At 49.1% G+C, this 16,100-nt stretch overlaps 1 protein-coding gene across 8 annotated transcripts in view; it reads left to right on the top strand.

Annotated features, from left to right (window-relative positions):
• The first annotated feature begins 2,759 nt into the window (after positions 1–2,759).
• NR2F2 (nuclear receptor subfamily 2 group F member 2) overlaps positions 2,760–16,100 on the top strand; it is a 77,935-nt gene continuing 64,594 nt past the window's right edge. For 2 of the 8 annotated variants that reach the window (XM_053272685.1, XM_053272684.1), the window contains exons 1-2: positions 9,184–11,006; positions 13,050–13,598. In XM_053272685.1, coding sequence (XP_053128660.1) covers positions 10,577–11,006; positions 13,050–13,598 — 979 coding nt within the window. In that variant the 5' untranslated portion in view covers positions 9,184–10,576. Of the gene's footprint in view, positions 3,301–9,179; positions 11,007–11,919; positions 12,708–13,049; positions 13,599–16,100 lie in introns of those variants that run through there. The other 6 variants (XM_053272687.1, XM_053272679.1, XM_053272680.1 and 3 more) reach the window with 6 other exon arrangements.

Here is a 16,100-nt window from a genome sequence, read left to right on the forward strand (position 1 = left end):
TTTTGTGCTGGGTGTTTTCTTTGTAATTCCTCTCTTCCATACAGGAATGGTAGGTGGGAAAGGGAAAGGAAAGATCAGCCCGTCTCTTCTGCCCAGGTGATCGTCTGGATGCTCAGAGGACCGCTTTCTCCAGCTTTGGGCAAGGAAGGGGAGAAGGGAAGACTCGGCTCTTTGGCAGAATATATCTTTCCACTAAGGGCATGTGAAGTCCAGCTGGCTTGACCGTATGAAACAATTTAATTAGAGGGCTTTCGGCACAGGAGAAAGAAGAAAGACGGGTGTGTGGAAGGGTGTGAGTGTGTGTGTGCAATCTGCTCGAGCATTTATTGTATTTAGCAGGAATATAAGCAGAAAATGTAGCACAAGTTTGTGCATGAAAGAGCACCTATCTGCCCATTGAAAGGCGCTGATCCGAAAAGACACAGAAGACAAGGAGAAATCGATCGCTGGAGACCTTCTCCGTCCCTTTCACACCATTCAAACATCCCCCCACCACTATCCCTCCTAAGACAAAGGCCCCCAGCTCCTTGGAAAGACTGGGGAGAAGTGGGGGGAGAGAATTTGCGGCCCCTAACTTGGAAGGTTCTTTGATATTACTGGTTAAACCCCAAGCTGGGAGTTTAAATGGCTGCGTGTGGATGTGTATTCCACAATGTTCGTAGCGGTGTGTGTGTGTGTATGAGAGAGAGAGAGAGAGAGAGAGAGAGAGCGCTTTGTCTCGTCTTTCTTTCTTTCTTTCTTTCTTTCTTTCTTTCTTTCTTTCTTTCTTTCTTTCCTTCTTTCTCAGTAGTAGGAGAAATTCAGAAGTGGGCCGGGGGTGGGGGGAAGGCAGCCCAGCTGAAGCCAGCCCTTCTCACTGGCAAGCTTTTCGGGTTAAAATAGCCTTCACCTCTGACCCCACCATAGCAAAGCCTCAGTTATCCTCATAACTTCAGTCAAACTTTGGAAAGGCTGATCTCCAAGGTCGGGGAAGGGGGGTAGGGAATCCTAAGCGTTGAGACTGAAACCATTTGTAGCTGGTAGGAATCTTCTCCACCACCACCACCCCCACCGCCACCCCCAACAACACACTCTGTTGCCTTTCTTTCTCCCTCCAGAGACCAGGGAGGAAGTGTGTGTGTGTGTGTGTCCTTCATAAGATACTGACACAGTTCTATTTATCTACAGTTTTCAAGAGTTTTGATTCGACACAGGAAGTAGAACTGTAGATTTCATACCAAAGTGCAGCCATCTTTAATACGGAGTAAAGTAAATTCTGCCCTGTTTTCTCTTCCCTCTCCATGCATCTCCATCCCCGCACACAAGCAAATCTAAAGTTTCCAGGGAAAATGTGTTTGAGTGGAGAGAGGAATACGAGGAAAGAAATATAAATTCATCTTGGGGGTGGACCTTCCAGAGTCTGAATACCTTAGGAGTTTTATCATCTTTTTAGAAAAGAGAGGGGCACTGGCTTGAAGGGCAGAGATGGGGTCAGAAGGTGGGCCTTCCCCCTTATGTGTACACACACACACACACACACACACACACACCATAATCAAAATTAATCTGATGGGGATGTGTCTCAATTTTCTAAAACATTTCCAAGAATGGGGACTTCACAGGCTCATCATTTTAGAAGAAAGAAAAAGTAGCTTACACACACCCCTTTGCTCATCACTAATGCCCCCAAATTTATTTTTCCCCCTCAGAAAAGCCCTCCCTCTGTGCACAGTCATTGCATGAGTTGGGCCAAACCCATCTGTAAATTCCATTTGTCCTGTAAGCCTGCAGTTGACATCCCAGAAAGTGTAGGAGATCTTTGAAAGACCAGATGTAGAAACCATGCAAAAGAAATTAGAATGCTCTCATATTAAGGTTGGTGGTTGTTTTCACCTGTGTGACCTTTCCAATCAATCCGAAATTTCCCACCCAATTTGGGTCATTCTCCCCCATCCCAAGATTACTTTTTTTTTATTTTTACAAAATGTTTTAAAACGTATAGAATATTTCACAGTTGAAAAAAACGGACAAAATCTTTTGCCAACTACACCCTCTTCTAAATAAATAAGGCTGAAATAAAATAAACACTGTAGATTGATTCCAGTTGCCCTCCCTCAATTTCTTCAGTTATGAATCATTAAGAATCATTAAGAACAACAGGAGACCCAAAAGGGTTATTTTCCAAGCCCCACAAATAACTTAAAATTAATAATTCTGTACACACACACACACACACCTGCTTTAAGAAGGGGGGGAGGAGAGAAAGACCTTTGTTTTTGTTTCTGACTTATTTAAATTAGTAGTAACAAAAGGGAATTTATGGAGAACCCCAAATAACTGCGGGAGGGGTGTCTTCTAGAAGGCTCTAGGTTTCTATGGAGGGAGGGGTGGGCAGTCAGAAAAGTCCGAAATTGGCTACGTCTTCCAGTGATGGTTTGCCCAGACAATTTCTCCTTGCTCTTTGCTCAGCTGCGTGTGTGTAGATAGATAGATAGATATAGATATACACATACACACACACACATACTTCATTGACTATAAAGCCTGGTCTGTTTTCTCACCCAGGTTTGCAGTTCCTAACTGCTTTGGAAATGTCTCTCTTCCATCCTTCTACTTATATGCATTAATTTGGAAGCCCCGGTCTCTCTCGCCTTTCCAATCGGGGCTGGTGGGGAGGAGGGAGGGGTGTGTGTGTGTGTGTGTGTGTGCGCGCGTGTTTCCAAAGTCTCGTCTTTCCAGCCCCAAACAAGGTGTAACGAGGCGTTCTTCCTTCTAGGGAATGAGAAGAGAGGCGAGAAAGAAGCATCTCCTACCTTAATATTTGGGTGGGGGCTCTTTCCTCTCCCCCCCCCTTTCCTTAAAGGCGAGGCGTGCATTCCCTCCGTTGCTCAGGAGGAAACCCCCTCGGATCTTCTCGGTTTAAATTTAGAATGTGCATATATAGGATTTTTTAAAATTATTATTATTATTATTATTATTATTATTATTATTATTATTATTATTATTAATCCCCCCTCTCCAAACTTTAATGCTAATAATACACGGTGGAGGGAGACATTTCTTTATAGACTGAGAAAGATCCTTTTGCTTCCTCCCCCCACTTCGTCCATCAGCTCCCCCCCCAAACCTTCTCTCTCTCTCTCTCTTTAAAATCAGTTTGCACAATCGCTTAGATAAATAGCAGGAAGATACGTTTTCATTGCCTAAGGGGGGGTTCCGTTTTGCCCCCCAAAATATTAAAAGCTACTTTGCTATCAGCTGCCAAACTAAAGAAGAAGATGCAAGCGATTTGGGATCTTGAACAAGGCAAATATGCTTTGGGTATGTTTAATTCTCATTTTTATTCTTTCTTTCTTTCTTTTCTCTCTCTCTCTCTCTCTCTCTCTCTTTCTTCTTTCTTTCTTTCTCTTCCTCTTTCCTTTCTTTGCGATGTGGTTTATGACCCTGCGGGTGGGTCTTTCTTTCTTTCTTTCTTTCTTTCTTTCTTTCTTTCTTTCTTTCTTTCCCTTCCTTCCTAGACTGAAATCCTAATAGCACTGACTAAAAGGTAAATCCCCCTACTGAAACCCAGGGATACTTTACTTCCGAAGTAAATGCATTTGAAGACCGCGGGTGGAAAAGCCTGTTTTCGAAGGTTATGTGAAGTTGGGTGGGGAGTGGAGGAGAGGGGAGGGGGAGGCTGGGGTGAGGACCCAGCGTGTGGACTTTCCAGCAACTTGTTATGGGGAAAGGTGTGTGTTTGCCACGTCTGTGTGTGTGCGGAGGTGAGACCTTGGCTTCTCTGTAATGCTCTCTCTAAGTGTCCAAAACTGCATCTCTTCCGAACCCATTCCAAATTTTATGACTATGTCTCTGAGTCAGAATTAATATAATGTCTCAAGGTCGTATTGGGTTGGGTAGAAGCAGCGATTTTGAGTGAGGGGTGGCTGGTTCTGGAGGGGTTCTCTAAGGCAGGGGGCAGGAAGGTAACTCCCGTAATTCATAGCCACGTGCGGTGGGGTCCCCCCCCCGCAAACATCCAGAGTTTCTTATCTAGCCCCCCCCCCACCACCACACACACACACACACACACACCCCTTATTCCTTCCCCGCTAGAATCCCTGATTGATAGTAAATTAGGGGTACTCACCACTGCCAGAAGGGAATCTGCCACCAATCCAGGTTCCGGACGCAAAGTTTTCTCCCCTTTAATTGTGGGTAGGGGAAATAATAATAATAACAATAAGAAGAAGAAACACGCGGATGTCAATTTGCAAAAGCACCTTGCAAAGCGGGGAGGGGAGACTCACAGACCCACGCGCGTGCTTCTTTCGCTTAGCGGGGGCGGGGGGTTCGTCCCTAAGCCATCTCGTCTCACACACCCCCTCCCCATCTAGATCTATATGTGTCTATGTATAGAATTTCCATCACGGCGCCTTTTTCCGGTTCGGAGCGAAAGAGGGTCCGGCATATTAATTGGCAATCCGTAAGAATTAATCAGATGGAAAATCTACAGAAGTTTGGTGCTTGCCTGCCCCTCTCTCTCTCTCTCTCTCTTTCTCTCTCTCTCTCTCTCGATCCCTCTTTCCCCTGTCTGGCTTCGTCTACGAGTGCCTCAAGTTCCTTTCCCTTTAAGAGCAGCGGTTCTTTGAAAGTTGGATTTTCGAGGCTGATGAAAGACTTACGCTAGGGGGCAGACGCATACTGTACTTCTGGCATCTTCCAGCCAGTCTCTCCCCCCCCCCCACCCCACCACCCTTCTGTCCTTCCTCTCCGTCTCTCCCTCCCTGCCTCCCTCCCTCCTAGCATATGTTCTAATTTAGCACTGTAAATTTTTTCACAGGGCCCGACTCTGACAGGCTCTGGTGATGTTCAAAGGACCACAAGCCAGTGGTTAAAAATTACATTGACTTGAAAGTTCAGAGTCACACAGTGAGGTCTACTTTCTCTCATTCATAGCTCTTCGGATAGAGCGAAGAGGGAGAGAGGGAGAGGGGTATTGCGGGGGTAGGGTTAGCGCTGGGGAGGGAGAGAAGAGAGAATCAACACAGAGAGAATTCATTGAGTCTTCCTCGACCTAACCAAACGGCGTCTCCCCCACTGATTTCCCCTCAGTAGGTTCAAACTGGGCTTCAAAGATGCCCGGAAGGTTTTACTTCTGGGGATGGGTCCTTTTTACCAAACTTTATTATATTTTAATTTCAATATTTTTTCCCCTTCGCTTTCCCTGCCTCCTTAGCACTTTTACCCTCTCTCTTGTTGTCTCTGCTCTATTTCATAGACTTGAGCTGCCCCAATCTCTCCCTGTTTATTTCCCCACCTGCCCTCCAAGCGAGTGGGTTGATCACTGCTTTTTTGTTCTGGCTTAAACCACGATTCTCAAAAGGGGCTCCAAGCAAAAATACAAGGTCTGGAATTAGAGCGGAACTTCTTGTTAAAATGACAGCTCTCGAGGCACGGGGTTCAGAATTGTCCTCTCTGAGCGGCCCTCTGCAGATATGTGTGGACGTATAGCTGCCCTCGATGCGTGTATGTGTGTGTATATTTGTGGGTGGAATATATATTCCAAAATTAACTTTCAGCCAGCTAGGGGTCTGGCCAGCTCCTAATGTTAACGCGTTTGTTTTCCTTACTGCAGTTAACAGACAGTTCGGAAACCCAAATGTACCAAATTAGCGTTATGGCTTGGGCAATCTGCGTCTGTTCCAGCTTTCAGTGACAGATGAGGGTGCTTTCTTCTTGTGTGAGTGTGCAGGGAACTATTAACATACACACGTTATTATTTTCCCTTGCTTTAAGCGGTTAAGTGAGCCGATCTTTCTCCGGTGGTCTTTTGTATTAGGCGGAAAGGTATCAGCAAGGGTTCTCCTGATGAGGGGTCCCTAATGGATTTTCTTTTTTAAAAAGAAAAAGAGAAAGAAAGAAAGAAAAGATCTGAAAGAGAAAAGACAATTTGCCATCATGCCCACTGAATTCTGTCACCCCTAGAAACAAATGTCTCCATCCGAATTGTTTGGAAGGTGTGCGTAATTCTCATTATGGTTATTATTTTTAGGGGGAGGCAATAAGGTGCCAGTTCTCTGCAGACGGGACGGAGGGTGGCTTCCTTCTCCTCTCGATCACAGAGGGCATCTTCGGCTCTTGACAGGGGGCCACGTCCCCTTGATCAATGGAGCATTCCACTGGCTTGGAAATTGACGATATGAAACTGATCATACTGTTCGGCTCCCAACTGGGTCAGGAGCCAGGAGAGTTCCTGTTCCAACTTCTGCTGCTTTCGACGGTGTCAGCACCTGAGAGCTTAGCAGGCAACAGAGGTTTATTTCTGCTGCAGAAACTCAGGGCGAGCGGGGCGGGAAAATGTATGATGTTTGGCAACAGGATAGGGTTGGTGGGGAAAGTTGTAGCAAGAGAGCAACGATCCGGATCTCTGGTTAAGCAGCTGGGATCCCCACTTTCAGATGAAGCAGCTTGTTAAAGGACCGCCCGCGAATATTCCCAAGCATATTGGCGTCCTATATAGCTATAGATATAGATAGTAGACTATAGCAGTGTGTGTGTGTGTGTGTGTGTGTGTGTGTGTGTATAATATAATATTTCTGCGCCTCTTAATTTATTTCTAGCTTGCGATGCATTATTTTGCCTCTTTTTCGACAAAATGTATTTTGTGAGAACCGCTCTCTGCAGAGAGCGAGGGTATCTTTGCCCCAGATAACAATGAAAGGTTTGCCTGAGCTTTCCTCAATGGATAAGCGAAGGTTCCAGTTCCTAACCTCAACTAAAACTATAAAATGAAAATCAAGTTGCAGGGGCTGAGAGGAACATCGTGTGTGGGGTGTGTGTGTGTGTTGATATTTCCTCTCTCCTCTTCCTGTTAACATAAAGGAAATATGTACTTAAAGGGGAGAGGAAAAGGAAGGAACTCTGAATCTTTCTATTCCAATATACGAAAAGGTTGCACATGCATTTGATGTATTTGATTAAATCTCTCTCTCTCTCTTCGCTATCATCGCCTTGCTCCCCTCAGAAGGATGTGGGTGAGATGTGTTTCCATTTGGAAACATACAGGCAATCAGACAGGCGCGCGCACGTGTGTGTGTTTGTATGCTAATTCTTTCCTATTTCTGTGTGGGTCTTGGACTGACAGAGATTTCAGCACACAATGCATTGTATGCTCAACTATTCTGTGGTCGGGTACCATGTCCTCTGATGTATGTGTCTCCCTCCTCTCCGTCTCCCTATGCATTGATAGATGTCTTTCTAATGTACGTGTCAGAGACTAACCCATCAAAGATTCCTACAGAGGATGTGAAATTCGGTATATCTGCAGTTTTGCCGGAGGACTTAAGGCTGGAGTTTCCTAATCTATAAACAGTATTTTCATTGTAGAAATCCAATTTTCAGTCTCTCTCTCTCTCTCTCTCTCTCTCTCACACACACACACACGCACACACACACACACACACAAACATACACATCCAAAAAGTGACGGCAAGTTACACTTAGCATTTATGCAAGATCTGAATTACAAGGATTTTTTGGTTTTGTACTTAAAGTGGCTGCTTGTGCGTTAAAAAAATACGTGTATCTGAACTGCTTATTGTCAAGGAGTTAGAGGTTAAAGCAGAACTTGGATCTGAAAGGGGCATGGCTTGTGACTATTGATGTTAGCACTTCAGCGACCCTAGGCTAAAACGTGCTGTATAAAATTCTCTCTGGTCACTTTCTGCAGCCCAGGAACCTACCGTATTCCTCAACCCACTGTTTCTCACGTGAGATAACCCTTCGCCACTCTGTAGGAAAGAAAATTATCCTCCCCCCTATAACCTCAGCCACAGTGCTAGGGAGAAGGCAGGGCTATCTCTCCGGCAAGCTCTCCAGTCTTTCCAAAGGTGACGAACGGGGCGGCTAGCTGGTCTACCAAGCAAATAGTTCAGAAAGTCCGCAATCTCACAAAGACCTGCTCAGCATCCTTTGAGGGGCGGGGGTGTTCCGACTCTCTCATTCCCAATATTCCGCACGCATGGACACACACACACACACACACACACACACACACACACACCTGTCCAGCAACCCAAGTGCAAAAGCAAGCCTGAAAATAAAACCATCAGAGCAACCAAAGCAATATATATTCTTTAAATTGTTTTTTTTTTTAAATCATCACCCCCACAAGATAGATATTTAAAAGAGCCTCCTCTTACTTTTGCTGCTCTGAGTTTCAAAGCTGGGCTAAGGAAATAGGGGGGCTACGGGGGGAGGGAGGGAGGGGATGAGAGAGAGGCAAGAAAGCAGAGGGAGGGGGGGTTGGCTGAGCGAGAAGAAGAAAGCCGCGGAACAGAGCTCGCGTTAGGACCCCGGGCGGGCGCCGGCGTCTCCAGCCATCCCAGCCTGTGCACAAGGCTGAACTGCCCAATGGGTGGCGAGGGGAGGTCCGGGCGCTTTTGACCAGTCAAAGGCAGCCTCTTGCCTTATAAGGCGAGCGGTCGCCATGGCAACGTGTGCTAAGTTGCAGCCGTCGTGTCAAAGTTCACTATATAGAGAGCTGCGTGAGCTTGATCGCGGAGAAAGCGCTCGCCACTTCTTCCCAGCCCTGCTCCTATAAATCGCATTCACTCCTTTAAACCCCCCCCCCGCTCCTCCTTAGCATATTTGATCACTGGGATTCTCTGCTCTCTCGCTCTCTCTTTTCCTCTGGTTCCTCGCAACCCCCCCCCTTCCCTTTCTCTCTCTCTCTTTTCTCTCTCTCTCTCTTTTCGCTGGGCTCCCCTCCCCCCACCTCTCTCTCTCTCTCTCTCTCTCTCTCTCTCTCCTTTTGCAAAATTTCCTCTTTCCCCCCATCGCGTCCCTTGCAAGCCCTCCTCTGCACCCCCTCCTCTCCCCACTTTCGCATGCATGCAAAATCCGGTCGTATCCCTCGCTTGTGATCTTGATTATTAATTGGTGTGTCTGCTCACCCAACACCCACCCTAGCCCCCTCCTCCTCCTCCTCCTCCTCCTCTTCCTCCTCCTCCCCCACTCCTTTTATCATTCTTCCCGGCTAGAGGTGGGGGCTCCCAAGCTTGGGGAGAGTTCACTCTTTTATATTTCCCCCTCCCATCCCTCCCTCTCTTCCTCCCTCCCTCCCTCCCCCACCCATCCCGATCCACCCACCCACCACCTCCTCCTCCTCCGCCGCCGCCGCCACCTCCCTCCCTAACCCGCCCCCCTTCCCTTCCCCTCTCCTCTCCTCCTGCCCCCCCCCCCCTTCGCGCCCCATGTGCTGTGTGAGGAGGCAGCTCCGCTAAAGAGACCCACTTGCGAAAGAAACGGGCGCACCATAAGGCGCGGGCGAGCAGCGGCGGCGGCAGCAGCAGGAGCAGGGCAGCCGCGGACGCCAAAAAGCAGAGCCGGAGCAGCCGCCGCCAGGAGCAGGAGGAGGGGGGGAGAGAGACAGAAAGGCGAGCAAGCCAGACCCGCAAGCAAGAGAGCGCTGGAGGAGCGAGAGCGGCCGCCAAGGACACGGAGAGGCGCCCCAGCCCAGCCGCGCGTCCCCTTCCGCGCGTGTGCCTGAGCGCGTGTGGGGTGTGAGTGTGGGGTCTGCTGGGTCCCCCCCCTTTTTTTTTTCCTCCCCCTCCTCCTCCTCCTCCTCCCCGGTTGATGTGTCTACAGCGTCGCCCAACTCCAAGCGGGGCATCCGAGCCAAGCAGCCGCAGCGAGAGCAACGGGGCTCCGGAGCGCCGGGCAAAGCGTGGGATTCTGCTCGCCTCCTCGCCTGCCGCCGCCGCGCGTCCCAGCGGCTGCGAGCCGTCCCCCCTCGCTCTTTCCATGGCTTTTCTGAATGGCTGACTGCGGGCTTCTCTGGATCTGGCCCCCAGACAACAGCCTCTCTTCCTGCAACTCCGAGCCGCTCCAGGAGAGAGAGGGAGGGGGAGACCTTTGACGAGAATCACACCTCTCTCTCTCTCTCTCTCTCTCTCTCTCTCCCCCACCACCCCTCTTTTGTATTTTTACTTTCCCCCTTCTCCTTTGCTACCAGACAATCGCTTGGAACCTGCTCCTCTTCTACTCCTCCATCCCCTCTTTTCTTCCCTCCTTTTCTTTTCTCTCTCTCTTTATTTTATCTTCTTCCTTTTTTTCTGTCTTCCCCCTCCCCTTTTTAAGAGGGGGTGGCCTGGCGTTTTTTGGGGAGGGGGCAACTCTGCAAGAAGAAACAAACAAACAAACAAAACCCCAAACATTAAATTATATTAAAAGGACCAGACAAGAAGAAGAAGAAGGGGAAGGAGGAAAGAAAAGAGTGAAAAGATTAAAAAGAAGAAAGCAAGAACCACGCAGCCCAGCAACTTTCAGAAAAGAAAAGAAAGACACGGGAGGAGGAGAAAAAAGAGAACAAATACCTATATCTATAAATATATATACATACCCACAGAGAGAGAGAGAGAGAGAGAGAGAGAGAGAGAGAGAACGAGATTAATTAAAGGTGGACAAAATTAGAGAGAGAGCGCTCTCTCTTTCCTCCCTCTCAAGGTCGGATCCCCTCTTGAAGAGCTGCCGGGACAGCCGTCGAAGGCAGCGGCTCCACTGACCACAGCAAACAACGGGGGGGCGTACGATTTGGTCAAGGTGTCCCTTAGATATGGCAATGGTAGTGGGCGCCTGGCGAGACCCTCAGGACGATGTGGCCGGCCCGCAAGGAACGCAGCCTTCCCAAGCGCCCCCTGTGCCGGGACCCCCGACGGGAGCCCCCCACACCCCGCAGACGCCGGGCCAAGGGGGGCCCCCCAGCACTCCAGCCCAGACCAACCAAGGGAGCCAGCAGAACCAAGGCGACAAGCAACAGCAGCAGCAGCACATCGAGTGCGTGGTTTGTGGGGACAAATCCAGTGGCAAGCACTATGGGCAGTTCACGTGTGAAGGCTGCAAGAGTTTCTTCAAGCGCAGCGTCCGCAGGAACCTCAGCTACACGTGCCGCGCCAACCGGAACTGTCCCATTGACCAACATCACCGCAACCAGTGCCAATACTGTCGCCTCAAGAAATGCCTGAAGGTCGGCATGAGACGGGAAGGTATTGGAATTTCATTTGTTTTCCAGTTCTCACCACCCTGTGGGGAGCTGCGGTGGAGGTGGGAGTGGGGGGGGGGGGGGTGCTGTGGACTTCTGCTTGCCTGTGTAAACAGAGCCAGTGTGGCATCACGAGGACTAGTGTCCTTAAAAAAAGAGATCAAAACAAAAACAGCCCCCGCGGCTTGCTTGAAGGCGAGCGAGGCTTCTCCCTGCACGCTTGTATTTTGCAAGGGCCTAGACGCGGCAGAGGAAAGAGAGGCAAACGTCCCTTTTCGCTCTTGCCAGGCGTGGGAGAGAAAGTGAGAGGGGATGAGTTTTGAGGAGGCCCCCAAATGGTGCTCTTTCCTTGGCATGGGTTGTTGGTCCCAAGAGAAGCGAGTTTGCTTTCCCTGCGCCGCGCGCCCCATACAGATTTCCCCACCGCCAGTGGTTCGGGAAATACTATAGAGTATATCCGGCAGAAATAGACTTTTCCCCCTCCCCAGCGGCTGGGAGAGACCAGGCTTGCCTGCCCTTGTTTTCTCTTCCCCAGCGATTCAGGGCACCACAGCAGCGTGCAAGAAGGTGTGGGGGGGGGGGTGGACCCAGCCCTGCCTGGAACCTAGTGCCGTGACTCCCCACCCCCCACCCCCGCCACTAATCATAATAAAGAATCATCCATCAGAAGCAATTGCCAGCAGTTCAGCGGCGAGTCTTCCGTGCGGAATGCCGCCAAGCCTGCAGCGCGCAAGGGCGGCTCTCCTTTCTGTCCTCGGGAAGAGAGTCTCTCTCCAGAGCGCCAAAAGCCTTCCCGATCGGGAGGAAGCCTGGTTTTGTTTTGTTTCCCCCTCTTTCGTTTCTCCGCAGGGCCAGGGGAAGGGGGTGTCCTGGGGTGGGGGGGGAGTGAGGTTCTGAAGGGTTAGGGAGGCGGGCGGGGGTGGAAAACAACAGCTCTAAACAAACAAGCAAACGAGAGGGAGGTTCAGGCTTCTGAGCAAGATGGAGCTTCCTCGATTCAAGAGGCGAGCCGGTAGCTTCCTAATGGCGTTGTGCTCTTCTGCGTTCCCCTCCTCCCAGACGCTGGTGTCTGGGTTGTGTGTTTGTGCGTTAAGGGCTGCTCGCTGGCTCTCGCTCTCTTTTGGCAACCCACATGCTCCACCTTGGGCCCCGGGGAGGCCAGATCCTGCTTCTTCACAGTCTGCTCTTTCCTCTCCGTCCTCCCTGTGGGTGTCTCTCTTTCATTTTCTTTCTCTCCCCATCCCACGCCAGCCTTCCTCTCGCTCTGTCACCATGTAAATTTATGAACCGAACGAAAGGCCCACTTTCCACGAAACAGCCGATCCAGAGGCACTTTCCCAAGCTTTTTTGCGTCCTGATGGCCTAGAAATGACAAACTGTAGAGCCGAGGATAGAGATCTGTGGGTCATGGGTTGCGGTGTGCATGGGTGTTGATGTTTACGCCTTTTCTCTTAGTATTATTATTATTAATAATAATAATAATAATAGGATTGACGGCAGTTACGGGAAGCAAGGTCCTCCTGAATGTGTGGGGAAACGCGGGGGGGGGGACACCTGGAAATGGTGGGGCTTCCACTCCCCCAGCTCGCTGCTGAAATTAAGACAAAAACAAAACAAAATAGGAATACTAAAAGGACCAGAGAATTATTGCAACGGAGAAGTGGCGATTTTGGCCTATTGGCCGAAGAGGTTTCAGGAGAAGCTGGTGATTGTTTTGCTCCTAGTTTGGGGAGGGAGGGGGGATTTCTGCATGTTTCTTTCCATCTCCTCCTTGCCCCCCCCAAGAACCTTTGACCTCCCCCTCCTGTGTCCTCCCCCCGCCCCACACAAAGCAGATTCCTAGCTGCAACAAACACGTTGCTTTGCTGAAGCTGGAGCGGTCTCGGGGCATACAGACGGCCTCTCTTCCCCTGCCTTGACCCCCACCACCCCAGCCTCTCCGCTTGAGCCCCCCCGCTCCCCTCCAACCCCCCAGCCCCAGGTCGCTGCCCTGAGCCCTCACAGCCCCAGACGCCTTCCTTGGCAATGCAGGTATTAATTGCTGTAGTTTCTTCCTTATTTACTGCAGCCGTCCAGAGGGGCAGAATGCCACCCACACAGCCGACCCACGGCCAGTTCGCCTTAACCAACGGGGACCCCCTGAACTGCCATTCGTACCTCTCCGGATATATCTCCCTGTTGCTGAGGGCAGAGCCTTACCCGACCTCCCGCTTCGGCAGCCAGTGCATGCAGCCGAACAACATCATGGGCATCGAGAACATTTGCGAGCTGGCCGCCAGGATGCTTTTCAGTGCCGTCGAGTGGGCCCGGAATATCCCCTTTTTCCCCGACCTCCAGATCACAGACCAGGTGGCCCTCCTACGGCTAACCTGGAGTGAGTTGTTTGTCCTGAACGCCGCCCAGTGCTCCATGCCTCTCCATGTCGCCCCGCTCCTGGCTGCCGCCGGCCTCCACGCCTCGCCCATGTCCGCCGACCGAGTGGTCGCCTTTATGGACCACATACGGATCTTCCAGGAACAAGTCGAGAAACTGAAGGCCTTACACGTGGACTCGGCGGAATACAGCTGCCTGAAGGCCATCGTCCTCTTCACCTCGGGTAAGCCGGGAGGCCACCCTCGGGGGTGCGTGTGGATGATGGCGGGTCTGTGGCTTGTTTTCTCGGGCGGAGCGGGTGCGATCCTGCAAACCCGCCGTCCCCGTAGAGCTGCCTGCTTGTCCCTGGGGTGGAGGTGGCAAATGGTGGGGGGGGGGGGGAGGACAGAATCAGAAGTGAGTGTCAGCATGGCAGGGCTGCTTCTAGTTCCAGGCTTGTTGTGGTTTTACTCGGAAGTAAGCCTCGCTGTCTTCAGTGTGGCTTATTCGCTTTGCAGCAAAGAAAGAAAGAAAGAAAATAGGGAGGAGAAGTCTGGAGCGAATATTCGGCCTTAATGTAAATGTGGCCGGAACACATCTTTATTAAGCCCTGTGGAGTCACTATTTTTATACGTCCAAGGCTAAAAAATTAGAATATTTACTAGTCGCCCCAACAGCGCAGGCTCTGAACTGCTGCAGTTAAAGGATAGCAGTCGGATAAATAACAAGAGCATGCTGGTTTCCGATCTCCCCCCCTCATTTAGAAAATAATAATTAAAAATCCGATTTTTAAAAAAATAAAAGAGTACTTGAAATAACTCTGCAAAGAGAGTAGAAGCAAACAGGGTAAAATCAGGGTAAAAACCTGGGGATGATAATTGGAATTGCAACTAGATTCTATATCCAAATCGAACAGGTTTGGGAAGGGTTGAGAGCGGTTGGACCCCCACTGGAGGTGTTCGAGGCCTCCAGACAGTTGGGAGGAGTAAGCGAGAGCCAGAGGGATTTTATTTTTAATTTTTTTTTTAAGACTGCTTTCGGAGTCCAAGCTGCAATGCCCCCAAACAACACCGACAGAATTCAGCACCCTGAGTAAGGCGTCCAGAGAAGTGTTTGTGGTGTTTTGACCATAAAACTCTGGGTACCTTTTTTTTAAATAGCACTAGGAAGGTGTCACTAAAACAATCAGAATTGGAGGGAGGAGAGAGAGAGAGAGAGAGCTTTCTGTGCCAACTTTCTGCTGCATATAAATAGCACCACAGTTATAAAACAACAATGGAATGCATGATGAAATCTAATTAGCTGTGGTACAACCTGGGTAAGTAATATATCTGATATTAAGTCTAGAGGTGAAATAATTTCAAACCATAGCTGCTTTTTGCTTTTTGCTTTTTAAAAAAATTATAATTCACCAGGTCAGGCCACTATCTGTAAGCCTGACATTGAAAAGAAACCCTACAAGTGTGTTTGAGGATGGATGGATGGATGGATAGATGGATAGATAGATAGATTCATTCATGGGGTAGCATGGAAAAGTAATCACACGATAAACATAGGCATTTAAGCAATCTCTCTCTCTCTCTCTCTCTCTCTCTCTCTCTCTCTCTCTCTCTCACACACACACACACACACACACACACACACACACATACACATACACATACACACACACCCTTAATATCAGGCCTGAGAAAACTCTAGTTTATGTGGGAAAATAAGGACTCACAATCCACTCCTTGTTGTGTTGAGGGAGGTCTGTGGAAACCAACTGGCTTTCTGGAGTTTGTCCAAAATTTAGGTCGTGACCTGAACTTCCTTTTATATATTATTGCTTTCCACAGCTACATCCTCCCCCCCCCGCCTCCCCAAATATTCCCTCCCCACCCAAATTCCTGAGGCTTTAAAGGTGATCGATTATCAGAGACGATGCTAAAGAGGAACAGTGAAATTATATGTACGTATTAGGTTGACACAGGCTTTTTACGTCGCGTCGCGGTAGTGATTCCTTCCTGTGGCTTCCTCAGCCCTCACCATTTCCCCACACGCATCCCAAAGAAATTATTGGTATTATTAATATTGCTAACCTTTCCGGGAAGCTCTTCCCGATGTTGTCTGAAGTGCGAAATTTACGACTGTTTGCAAAAGGGGACTCTGAATGTAAATTGCCTTCTCAGCTCAGATAAAGCTTGTTATCTGATTTTGTGGGGTTATAAAACAGGCCCACAAAGGGATGCAGGGACTTGCCCGTTAAGGGTCCCCAATAGTGTCAGGGCTGGCGTAGGCACAGAAGTGCATTATTCTTTTATTATTATTATTACTACTACTATTTGCTGGATCTCTAAATATAAATATATGTCCGTCTTCTAATGGCTCTCAGAATATGCATGTCTTCCTCCTTGCCAAAGCAGAGAAGGAGAGGTCAGGTCACAACCTGAGCAAAAGCGGCCTGTGATTAAAAGGGACCTCATTGTATTTTAGCCTGTCAGGAATGGAGCAAAAAAGATATTGCAAAACAGAACCTGGATTTTACTTTTCAGATTCCTGCCCTCTTTTTCTTTTTTTCTTCTGAAAAAAAGGTCTCTCTTATCTTCCTTGTGGAGGTGCTTTAAATATATATCGAGAGATGTATGTATGTATGTATATTTGTATGACTGGAAAGAAAGAAGAGAGAGACAGAAAGAGAGAGACAGAAAGGGAGGGGGAGAGAAACAGCTCTAATGAAGAGAGCGATCAGGGTTTGCTTGGC

Source organism: Hemicordylus capensis, chromosome 10 (assembly GCF_027244095.1).
Source record: "Hemicordylus capensis ecotype Gifberg chromosome 10, rHemCap1.1.pri, whole genome shotgun sequence".
Taxonomy (NCBI): Eukaryota; Metazoa; Chordata; class Lepidosauria; order Squamata; family Cordylidae; genus Hemicordylus; species Hemicordylus capensis.